At 46.4% G+C, this 12,409-nt stretch overlaps 1 protein-coding gene across 1 annotated transcript; it reads left to right on the top strand.

Moving 5' to 3' along the window:
* Window positions 1–568: 568 nt before the first annotated feature.
* lfng (LFNG O-fucosylpeptide 3-beta-N-acetylglucosaminyltransferase) lies at window positions 569–10,729 on the top strand. Its single transcript, XM_048246640.1, has 8 exons — window positions 569–1,129; window positions 7,048–7,096; window positions 7,416–7,518; window positions 7,681–7,834; window positions 8,005–8,090; window positions 8,214–8,379; window positions 8,524–8,609; window positions 8,879–10,729. Exons 1-8 carry the CDS (start codon window positions 680–682, stop codon window positions 8,940–8,942), a joined length of 1,158 nt encoding a protein of 385 aa, XP_048102597.1. The 5' UTR covers window positions 569–679; the 3' UTR covers window positions 8,943–10,729.
* The last annotated feature ends 1,680 nt before the right edge of the window (window positions 10,730–12,409 follow it).

The following is a 12,409-nucleotide window of genomic DNA, read 5'->3' as shown; positions in this document are numbered from 1 at the left end:
ATATCAAACATGTTTGATATTGTTGTAACATCAAAACTAGAAAAGGACTGACTCCGACTGACTTAAAACCGCTAAGATTGGCACCTTGCACTTAAGCGCGCCGCGATTCCAGTAGGCTACAACTCCCATGATTTCTGTCCAACTTTGGAAATTTAGTCGCCACTGTGAAAACAGACCAAAATCGTACAATGTAAGACTGCCATTACACTCACTCACTAGCTCAACAGATTATAATGGGCTGTGGTTTACGACTGTGGCTTGATTTTGAATGAATAATTAGGTCAACATTAGTTAAGGATGATCCAATTCAGGAGAAATTTGGAAAGCAAGAGTTATAACATTCCAAAACACGATCATGCCTATGGTGAATTGAACTGGATTCGGGACTTCGTTGGGACCTCCCTCACAGGGCGTGACTTGACTTCACATCCCGCCTCTCCCACGCTAAGTCAGGGCGTCCCACAACCACAAAGGCTATTCAAAGTCCGCCCATCTGGCGTGGCTCACAGCGGGGCAGTTTATAAAAACCCCTCGCGCTCAGCGACCTGCGTGTGTTTTCATACCACAGAGTAGAGAGAGGAGAAGAGAGGATGCACGTTTGAAAAATTAGTTTGCAATATTTCAAATAGATGCGGATCGCATTAATTTTAGTTTTATTTTTTACTTAACATATATCATCATGCTGAAAAGTTACGGCAGGAAAACAGCGCTCTCTGTTGCAGGAGCAACTTTAGCCTGCCTGGTAGTGCTCCTGCTAGTTGCCCAGCAGCAGCAGCGACTACAGGTTGATGAGATGTCCAGTGAGAGTGAAGTTGGGATGCGCTCACTGCAGAGTCTCCGCGACTTGGGCGCAGAGTCAGGCGTACTTACGGATTCAGACTCAGAGACACTTCAGGGACAGCAGAACGGCGACACCAGGAAGGGATTCTCTGCGTATTTCTCCAAGTTGTCTCGCGGTAGGAGAGAAGTGGAGAAGCCCACGCTGTCAACCAACGCGGCGACGGACACGACACCCGCTGAGGACATCAGCGCGGATGACGTCTTCATCGCAGTCAAAACCACGAAGAAGTTTCATCGGTCGAGACTGGATCTGCTTCTCGATACCTGGATTTCAAGAAATCTACAGCAGGTGAGCGAGCGCTCTCACACTAGCTCAGAGTATTAGCCTATTGCTTTGTGTTGCCCGGTTCAATTGTTATCCTGCATGTATAGTCAGTCAGTCAAGTGCACAGATGGACGTGGAGTCCTCCCTAGCCTGTGTGTAGCAGCTGTCAGGGTCGGCGTCATTGTTGTGACAACATCTGTTTTCTGGAGACAGAATTAAAAGCGATCTTTCATTGTTGTCTGAAATTTGAAATCTCACTATGAGCTTTGGTATTTTTCTCAATGTTCTAATGTTCTCAATACTTGTGGACAGGTTTACACAATATGTAGCCTTTTTGTGTGACTGGTCAAAATAGACACAAAGGTTAAGATGACAAACTCCCCTGTTCAGCTGATTTTTTGGGACCTTTCCCCCCTGAAAAGACACTATTGGGAGAACCCCCTTATTTCCACCTCTCTTTCTCTCTCTCCCTCTCTCTGCCACTCACTTACAATCTCACTGTCTCTTGCTCTCTCTATTTCCCCCTCTCTCTCTCTCTCTCTCTCTCTCTCTCCCTCTCTTTCCTCTTCCAATCCTCCCCCATTGTTTGGGGTGTCCTTGTGAATGCGTTGGTGCCGTGGATGCATCACAGAGAACGGCTTCAGAGCTGTCCCCTTTCCAGGGGACTAACAAAGCGTCTTTCTGAAGGCCAAAGAAAAGCTTTTTCCCAGCCCCTTGTCTCGCACTCTCCATGGGAACAAGGGAGCTGGAGATGCAGGCTTGGGTCAAGCAGCCAGGCGATGGGAAAACTGGGGGCTTCGTGAAGGGGATGGCGGCTGGGACAAAGGGAGGGACGCATCTATAGGGAAGTCTGCGCTGTGAGCAACATGCTGAGTGGCAAGCAGTGTGAAAAACGCAAACCCTGAGAACCAGGCACTCTGTCTCTCTTATCTTTTTTTTTATAGCCCCTTGCACAAAGGCGCTCTCAGCCCCCCAGACCCTGTAGGGGAAAAAACAGAAGCCAGTCAAAGTGATTTTATCCACCACCAAGAGTAGTCGCACACTGTTTTTCAAAAAAGTCAACTTAATTCGCTTCGGCCACAATCACTGTCACCTTTTTTTCACATCTGAATTCTTTTCAAGCCGGGGCTAACTCATACACTGTTCTGCTTGGCATCAGTAGACTGCAGCATCCCTCTCTGTCCTAGCTCCAGAAGCTGTGTGGCCCTTTTTCTCGGAGAGTCCCTCTGTTGCTATAGTTATAGAGGCTATGAGCAGCTTAGGAGACTAAGGCTAATCACAGACTGCCATACATTCCCACAGGTCTTTAACACATCCTCGCTGGATTTCCCAGCTTACACCCAGAGTACCTCTGTCAGTTTGTCAGTACCCACTCTCACCACTCTCACTCTCACTAGTCAGAACAGAACTCCAGCAAGTGTTGGGGTGAAAGGGGGCTGAGAACTGTTTCACAGGGAAGTCATGATACTCCAACTGCATGATCTGCCAGTAATTCTAGCGGATGATGTAAGTGAGACCACTACAGGGTTCGTGTGTGTGCATAGGCGTGTGCATGTGTGAGAGGGAGCGATCGAGTGTGTGAGGGAGAGCGATCGAGTGTGTGAGAGCGAGAGGGTTAACAGCAGGGCTTAATGTGGCAGCTGGTAGGGAGCTGCACAGACATAAAAGAAGCTGCCCTCCAATACAAGTGGGAGTTGCTGCTGGAAGAGGGTGCCAGGTGGCTGTAAGCTTGGAGAACAAAGCTTGGGCCTATTATGCGCTCTATGTATTCCCTGTGCATATGGGCTGTCCCACCAGAGACCACTTTCCACTTGTGGTTGAGGAACACCTGAGTTTATAAAAGCGCAATTAAGCGCAATTTGGAAAGTGTCTCTGGATTTTTTATGCCATAAGTGCTGCCTGGCACATTGCCACAGGTTGTGGTTGGCACTGGGGAGGCACCTGACAGAGAGAAAATCCAAGCAGTCATTCAAAAACTTTTTTGTATTCTGCCATCTCTATTTTGTATTATTTGGGATAATGCTGGCGTCAGGGCAGTGTAGCCTGAGGCAAGGTCCACCCTGCTATCAGATGTCCTCCCCTCTTGCTGCCGCTCGCGTCGCCTCTTTGCCTGGCCACTCCTCTCTCTAGGTGAGCTGGAACTCCTATTCAGAGGATGTTTACACGTAAACACTGCTAGCAGATGTGATCTGAATCTCTCTGTTGTTACTGAAAGGTACTGTCTCTCTGTCTTCCTGGAAAAGCAGGGCCATGTCTGTCAATAGTGTAGGGTCAAGGTCAGTTTGGAATTAAAGATAAGTAGATTTGGATGTTTGGCATATAATATATTAATATAGTTAAAAAGTTCCAGGTCAGTTCTTTAATTATTGTTATAATATTATTATAACAATAATTAAAGAATATTGTAACAATAATTAAAGAACTGACCTGGAACTTTTTAACTTTAAAACTGCTGATGGTGAATTCAACACCCTCACTGCCTTATTCAGTATACATTTAGCCTTATAATGTGTTATGACATGGGATACACAATGGACATATAGTATATATATACCGTATTCTGTATAAACAACTGTAGACACAATATAGAGCAGCAACACAATAGTCCTTTTAGTGTATAACAATATGCTGATAATGCCCAGTTAGTTTTTTCATTCTGATTCACCACTGTTAGGATTGTTTAACACATCAGGTCCATGCTTCCGGTGTTTCTCCCAATTTCCCCCCTGGAACAATGCAGCTTCCCCAGCGAGAGAACTTCACAACAATGAGGGAACAGTGTGTGCAGCGGTATCCGGTGTCCAGTTACAGCACAGGGGCCCTCCTGGCCTCTTTATTTGCACAGACCCAACTGGGGGTCACTGCTGCTTTGAACACACAGGGGCCACCAGAACCAAGCCCACGCTAACACACAGAGTTGATGGAGGAGTCTCTCGGTAGCTGTTCCATTAACTGAATCACCATGAATCTGAGAGTGACTCAGACAGTCCAGCGCCCCTCCCTGGGTAGGAGCTTAGGGAGACTAAGGAGGAAAAAAGAAAAGCCGGTTTATGTGTTGGCTTGTTGGCCAGTGGACCTGCCCTGGCAGAGAGAGAGAGAGAGAGAGAGAGAGAGAGAGAGAGAGAGAGAGAGAGAGAGACAGAGAGACAGACAGACAGACAGACAGACAGACAGACAGACAGACAGACAGACAGACAGACAGACAGACAGACAGACAGACAGACAGACAGACAGACAGACAGACAGACAGAGAGAGAGACAGAGAGAGAGACAGAGAGAGAGACAGAGACAGAGTGAGAGAGAGGGAAGTGTGGTCTATGGTGGCTAATGAAGGGAGGGGATTGGCTCTTCCCTTTCCTTCCCGGAGAGAGGTGGAGACAGCCAGCCAGGCTCCAGGCTCTGGGCTGGGGACAGGGGGGCAGAGACAGACTGGGCCGGCCTGCCAGGGTCTTTCCTGTGGTGGGCACACAGGCCCTGCCCTTGCCCTCGCCTCCCGCAGTGCTGTGCTGTGCTTGCACATAAGCCAAGCTTATGGCCCACAGAACCTTTTCATGTGTGTGCCGAGCGCGTCAAGCAATCAGAACAAACTCCATTTCTGGTTAAGGCAGCGTGTTATTTATGATGCTGACCATGATGTTCAGAGAGTGCTGTTTTTTGTGGCTTCGATTCACAGACTCTCTTGCTTTTGACATGTTTTGGCTCCGTATGAAAGAGAGGGTGAGTGAAGTGTAGGGGAAGAAGGAGTGAAAAGAGTGACTGAGTGAGAAAGAGAGTGGAGAGAGAGAGAAAGAGAGAAAGAAAGAGAGACAAAGCATCATGCCCTGTGGTGCCCTTTCAGACTCTCCTCTTTAGTTAACCGCGGCAGCTGTATGCAAATGACGGCAAACATATTTCGAATTTACCCAGTGCAGGCTTTAGCCAGCATGAAAACACACCTCATTGTTCTTCTGAAGAGGACCAGAGAATACAGGCTCCGCACAGGGTGAAGGGGGAGGGAGGGAAGGAGGGAGAGAGGGAGGGATGGGGGACAGAGGGAGGAGAGAAGGGGGGGTAAGAGGAAGAGGGGTGGAATGGGGGATAGAAGGGAGGGGGGGTTTGTGGGGTGAATGACCACACACAGTTTTCAATGTACTAATCAGCACTGTGGTTTGTGCGCACTCCCGTGCTTGCTCTGTCAGTACCCAAGGCAGCCCTGGCAGCTGCCACAGTGATTAGGCCGGCCATTCAGTGGAACTTTTAAGCAAACAGAAAACAGCGCCAGTCTCTCTTTCTCTCTCTCTCATTCTCTCTCTCTTTCTCTCTCTCTCTCTCTCTCTCCTCCCCTCTCCTCTGATCCCTTTACCAGTCCTGCCGCTGGTCTCTCTCCCTAAACAAACAGCGGGGCCGTGGCCCCTGCACATCGCACAACATCTGCTCCAAGTTTGCTCTGCGAGCCCATCAAACGCAGGGCTTGGCAGTGTTCAAGGTAAAGCAAGGGGAGTGTAGAGAAGAGAATGGATGAATGCAGTCGTGTTTGCTGTGTGTGTGTGTGTGTGTGTGTGTGTGTGTGTGTGTGTGTGTGTGTGTGTGTGTGTGTGTGTAGGCTTGGGAATCGGTTCCAGGTATCGGTTAGGAACCAGTTCCAAACTTTCCGATCCATCATAATCGTACACATTCACACGTTAACGATTCCACTAACGATTCCAATACAAAGCTTTGTTTTAGAAATATTTACTTTTTTAGAAATTTTAAAACATTCAACTTCTGTACTGATATTGCACACTTGATATTCATTCTCTAAAATCACTTTACGCGCACGCGTGTGTGTGTGTGTGTGTGTGTGAGCGTTAGGGAGTATGCCTCTGGCATGAACACATACCTCTTCTCATAGCACAAAAAGGCAGTTGCTCTCATCAGTTAAGTTATCAGTTAGGGGTTTGACAGAGTGTATTGTGTGCTTGTGTGTGTGTCAGATGCAGTAAGCACTGACACAGCACACCGGGCCTCTGCCTGTCGGGACACGTGTCTTATAAAGGGGCACACGGCAGGTGCTGTCTCACCTGAGGTGAAATGCAAACAGGTTAATGACACACTCACACCCCCTCAGACAAACACAAGGGGCCGAGGCATGCCGTCTTGTAATCAGGGCAGTGTGCGGCTGAATGGGGCTTTTTGGGGTGGCTCTCTGCAGTGGAGTGCTGCCTCGCACCTGCTCTGTCTTATCTAACACAAAGGAACGCTTAATCCTCACCCCACCATTTAGAGTGTGCCGGGAGCAAGGCCGGCTGCATCCACCCAGGGTTAGTCTGTTCACTTAAACCAACAGGGCTGTGCACTGGCCCCGGGGTGCGTTGATAATGCCTGATGACTTTTACTGACTCTGGGGCTTGCTACTCAAAGACTTTTTCTAGCTTCTATTTTTGTGTGTGTCATAGGAATGTCTCTGCTTTTTTTTTTTCTCTTCCTTTTTCTTGGATGTTTTGGAGATGTGTGCTGTTTTAGCCATATCCTGTTTCATATATCTGAAGTTGGAGTGGGGGTGTGTGTTGGGGATTTGGGAGGGTGTGTGTGTGTGGGGGTGTTGAACAGAGTTGGGGGTTGTCTGCTCCCCCGTCTTTGTTCTGTGTCTGGGATGCTTTGGGGTGCCAGAGTGGTTTCCATGGAGAGTTTGAAAGCCAGCACAAGAGCCCTTTATCTATGCGAAACTCTTTTGGCTTGTTTAACTCGCTGAGTTTTCCATGGTGTAAAAGGAGAGACAATAGCTACTAATCAGACAGAATTAGATCTATGGCCACACAAAGACATCCGGGAACGTGGTGTGGAATTTGATTGTGTTCGAGATCACTCACGCTGCACGCTGTAGCATGCAAATCATTGATTGGGGGGAAACTTGTCTGAGTCTGGAGAAAGATGAAAAGTCTGGAAGCATGTCTGATTTCCTTCTCTCCTTTTCTTCTTTCCAGACGTACATCTTCACGGATGGCGAAGATGAGGAGCTAAAGAAGAAAGTTGGTAAGTGTGTGTCTCTTTTTTGTTTTTTTTCTCCTTCACTTCCAAGATCTCTATCCAAAACAGAGCTCAGACATTCCTGGCCTTTGAAATGTGCATATTTTCGACTTTGTGAAACCATCCATCTAATCCCCCGTGAAAATCTTGTGCTAAGCTCCTGTGGCTAGCTAGCTCCCTCTCCTCCCGTCTCTCTCCAGGGCACATGGTATTAAGGCGCCTGATGTGTGGGATTGCTCGAGTAGGATGGGCATTAGGCAAGTTTATCATGAAGGCTCAGCCTCTGTGTCTCTGTCGCTAACCCCTACTGGTTTTGCCCATGCAGGGAGCCACGCCATAAACACCAACTGCTCCGCAGCCCACAGCCGCCAAGCCCTGTCCTGCAAGATGGCCGTGGAGTACGACAAGTTCATCGAGTCTGGGAAAAAGTGAGTGCCCACTCTTTTCTGACCTTGATGCTTAACCCTATTTTACTTGCCAGTTTGGTCAAGCCGGCGACAAGCGCAGATATGTCCCTGTTGGGAGAAATGTCTCCCAAGACTGGTCATGGTCGGAACAGACGTTCTCTAACTCTGATCTCGCTCTTGCAGGTGGTTCTGCCACGTGGATGATGATAACTATGTGAACGTGAGGACACTGGTCAAACTGCTGTCCAACTACCCCCACACCCAGGACATGTACATTGGCAAGCCCAGCCTAGACAGGCCTATTGAGGCCACAGAGAGGCTCGGAGACAACAAAATGGTAAGGGGATGTGACTCTATGATGCAACTTCCACATATTCTATATATAGTTTACTTTCAGTAACAAAAAAGAGAAGTGGTACTGTTTTGCAGATGTCTGCATAGTGTCGCTATGAGTATGATGGTGAGTGACGAAGTATTCACTTGACCGTTACTCTATTTCCATTTCAGAGGCCCGTTAACTTTTGGTTTGCTACCGGAGGCGCTGGCTTCTGTGTGAGCCGAGGCTTGGCTCTGAAGATGAGCCCGTGGGCAAGGTGAGCAAAGATCTCAGTGGAAGCGTAGCCCTATGGAGGGGGTTCATGAGAGAGGTTTCGTTTGAAGGAAACTCCATGTTCTGTGAACTGACACCTCTCCTCCCCCTCTCTCTGTCCCGTCAGTGGTGGCCATTTTATGAACACCGCGGAGAAGATCCGTCTCCCGGACGACTGCACCGTCGGCTACATCATCGAGTCAGTGCTGGGGGTGCCTTTGACCCGCAGCAACCTGTTCCACTCCCACCTGGAGAACCTGCAACAGGTGTCCAAGTCTGAACTCCATAAACAGGTGAGAGCCTATCTGCTGTCCGGAATGTGTCCTCAGTGCATCCCACATGGGAAATCTGCTGTGTGTGTGTGTGTGTGTGTGTGTGTGTGTGTGTGTGTGTGTGGACAGGCTGCTCACACTCCCTCTGCTCTCTCCCACTCTCAGGTTACACTGAGCTATGGAATGTTTGAGAACAAGAGGAATATCATCAACATGAAAGGGGCTTTTCCGGTTGAGGAGGACCCATCCAGGTGAGAGAAAGAGAGATGACTTTTCTCACTGCATCAGATGTTCACATCGTGACCCTTTAATAAGCACAATAATCCCAAACCCAAAAGGAGGGGAGAAAGGAAAAGCCGCATAGATTCTTGGAAATAAAATGTAAAATGAAAAAAGCAGATGTGAATCCTTCAACTTAAATTGTTCAATTTAACAAGTATAAATGTAAACTTTACATTCAGCATGTTTCCCCAACTTACTCACTTGTGTGTGTCTGTGTGTTTGTGTTTGTGTTGGACAGGTTTAAGTCTGTGCACTGTTTCCTGTACCCAGACACTCCCTGGTGTCCCCCCCAGGTTGCCTAAGGGCGACCGGCTCCTTGATTGGTATCCTCGTCCCGACTCTCTGCCTCGGTATCTGACAGGCAGGCGGGACCAGTGTTTGGTATTGGGAGCGTGCGCTCGTCTGGACGCTGCTGCGGTGCGCGCGTGTGTACGCGTGTGCTACATCGGCGGCGGCGGCGGCGGCGCACGGCCTCTGATGTTCTTTTTCTTAATCTGGGCTGCTATGCGGCCTGCCTTTTTGGACACTTCCTTCCTGGCTGGTGCCTGGACTTCCTCCGTGCCCTGACCCAGGGTCAGTGGAGGGAGCGCAGACACCCTCCTCGTCTAGCGGGGAAAGGCCCTTTTAGCGCCGAAGCTTCGCAGGCAATCAATTGTGCTTTTTTTGGTCCTAAAATATTAATTGCTTGTAATTTTCTTTTTGTTTTTGGTATTCTGCAATTCTCATAGAATGTACTGTTTATGCATATATCCAAGCCTTTTGCCAGCTTTATGTGCGTTCTTTTGTTTTTCATTTAATTAATTTTATTTAAAAAATTCTTTTAATTGTTGTTTTACTTTTAATGGACTCAGGATTGTCCTTTTGAGTCACTTATGGAAAGGGGTCTCTGTTACAGGGACATGGGGAAATTATTTTATACAGGGGATGTTAATGAATATTTGTTGTGGTTCTATCATTTCAAATGACTCCGGACACATTTAATTACGTGAAGTTTAACATTTTTGCTTTGTTGTTAAATGTCAGTGTTATTGCTTAATCTTTGTTTTTCAACATTTACCTGTTATAATTTCTGAGCTGGCAATAGGCGGTTTTCTAAATGTACTCCCAGGTTATTTTAATCTGAGGTACATTGGGATGAGGCACTTTCCCATTCTCTATTGGTCATGTGTAGATGCAATATAGGTTTAGTCTATGTCAAGCCTGGGCAAAAGAAAAGGCTAAATGTAACATAACCCAAAATCTCTATATTTTCCTTGTGCTATTTAATGCCATTCCATGCATTTGAAACAATCTTAGCAACATAACTATACCTTAGAGATTTTGATATAATGTCACGATCCATTGCTTTTTGCTCAAAGATACATTGAAAACATGAAAATTGCACAGCTTGACTGAGCTGGTTGTTGCTCCAGTGAAGTATTTCATTTGTCGATGTTTACACCTCATTTGCAGGTAATTAACAAGGTGTGCCTTATATAGTATCCCAACACCTATGCATGCAGCACCTGCTAAAATGTATGCATTACTTAATCTTAATCAAAGGCAGCTAAAAACCTAAAGAACGCACACGTTTAACCCACGTGTTGCCACTTTCTCAGTCTTTGCACAAGTTAGTCAGATGGTCCATATTTTCTCATGGTCATTTGAATGGATGTTGGCCATATTTTAATTTCACATTCTCTGCTCTTCGAGTGTGTGGTTAGAATGATAACTTCACTGGAGCAATGCTGGTGGGATATGCACACAGGTTTTGTACCTCTGTGCAAACAACCCATATTGGGTTTCATTGTATATCTGGTTGTAAGGCAGTAATTATTTACTGTGAATTGTTGTTGTATTTTGTACATAAATGTTTGGTTGTATATGCATTGATTCTCTTGTCAATTTGAGTCAGACATGTCTCTGGCGATTTAAAAAAAAGATTTTCTAATTGTGCTTTTGTAACTTATATTCCAGTATCTGGATTCTTCCATTGAAATGTTTGCTTCTCAGGGATCGTGTCCCTGGTGTTGTGTTACCATTGAATTCTCTGTGGTACCAAACCACTTAGCTTTTTAAATAAAGCAGCATAATCGCTGAGAAACATTTACATCTTTTGTTGTGATATTTATTTGCTTACAGAGTTGGCAGTTCATAGTTTCACAAAGGCACAAACGATCAGTGTTCTGACCTTTCCAAGCCTGAGAGGGTCTGCACTCAGGGCGTGTGCGAGGTGTTGTTTACGAGCTACAGGGTGTTATTTACGCACGGCAAGAAAACAAACAGCGTTCCTGTGGTTCATAAATGTGTTGGCTTCAGCAGTGGGTGTAAATGGCTTCACTAATGAAGCACACTCAATACCAGGGGTTTGGCCTGACCCCAGTTTATTATTCTTCAACACTGGATATGGGAAAAGACATTGTTTTAATAGCAGATTGGCTGTGCAAATAAGCACGGAGGCCACAGCAACATGTGTGAACATGGGAGACATGCTCAACAGAGAGGCACCCAGGACATTTCCCCATGATTAAGAAGCCGCCACGCCGTTAAAAATTTATTACAATTGAGGATGTAATTACAGCAGAGCAAATGCATAGGGGACAGTTATCTGGAAAGGGTCTCTTATTTTTTTCAAGTGCTTTAATTACATTCTTCAAGATCAGTGGAATAACAAGAGTCTTCCAGTTGTGGTTAAAGCCCACAAATCTTGTTTTCATTTCTAGAAAGGATATTTACCCACTCTACAAGGTATTAAGTATATTAACTATCCTGTTTTTTTAAGCGAGCCAACCACAGACCAACCCTAATACTGAAATCTTAGAGGACATAATTTCTCACTAACTCTCCACTTCAACCATACAGTATGCTGTTGTTAAACCCATTCTTTAGTGCAGATTTGGATCAAAACGATAGCATAACATGTCACAGTGGCACTTTTTTATTAGGACACATCTGTGACTTCTGAGTTTAATGATACAAGTGTTTGTATTCTTGAGCCACCTCGCTCCACTTTCCCATGGGCCTGCTCACGGCAGCCCCAAAGACCAGAGCATATCCCTGTCTTCTCTCTTTGAAGGCGTCCAGCTTTAGGCAGGGAATTCCTGCGGTAGGTCTGGGTCATCTACCCTCTCACCCACCCCAACAAACACACACACACACACACACACACACACACACATACTTGTAGTCCTCTTTAGAGGTCTGTTCACACAGTTTACATTTCATCAGTGGGTGGCGAGACTGAAGGAGGGATCACACCCAACAGTCTCCCTGAAACCGAACTTCAGACAGCTTGGGGTTTGTCGCCTTCCCCGACTACATCACACAGTAAACTCAAACCCTGTGATTATGGCTTGAACCTCCATGACTGCCTCCCTCACACTATCAGCAATGCTCAGAACCTAAATAGAACATCTTTATTTCCTTCTCAGAGCTGGAGAGAAATGTGTGCCTCTATGTTTCCTCTCTCTCTCTCTGTGTGTGTGTGTGTATAAATAAATGTCTTTGGAGGTTGTGATAGTGATTGATGCTGAGGACAGTGTCCATAAAAGGCAGTACTCCCTCACAGAGTCTTTGAAGTGGCTGGCGACAGAGATAACATGCATATACTGTCAAGATAGCTATCAGTGAGCAAAAACAGGATGATCTGACATGCATAGTAATGCACTTATTCATGCACACACACACACACACACACACACAGACCCAAGATGACCACACACGGTCATATATAATATACACTCATTATATTATACTAATAAGTATACAGTTGTGCTGCTTGTAGCTAACT

This window comes from Alosa alosa, chromosome 6 (assembly GCF_017589495.1).
Source record: "Alosa alosa isolate M-15738 ecotype Scorff River chromosome 6, AALO_Geno_1.1, whole genome shotgun sequence".
NCBI lineage: Eukaryota > Metazoa > Chordata > Actinopteri > Clupeiformes > Clupeidae > Alosa > Alosa alosa.
Note: the sequence above shows the minus strand (reverse complement) of the source record. Positions and strands in the feature narration are given on the sequence as shown.

What these genes read in the sequence shown, in the direction of transcription:
- lfng (XM_048246640.1), top strand. Translation starts at nt 680, where the DNA reads ATGCTGAAAAGTTACGGCAGGAAAACAGCGCTCTCTGTTGCAGGAGCA. An exon ending in TTCATCGAGTCTGGGAAAAA is followed by an intron (nt 7,519 to 7,680) that starts GTGAGTGCCCAC and finishes TCGCTCTTGCAG; the next exon opens with GTGGTTCTGCCACGTGGATG. An exon ending in GTTGAGGAGGACCCATCCAG is followed by an intron (nt 8,610 to 8,878) that starts GTGAGAGAAAGA and finishes TGTGTTGGACAG; the next exon opens with GTTTAAGTCTGTGCACTGTT.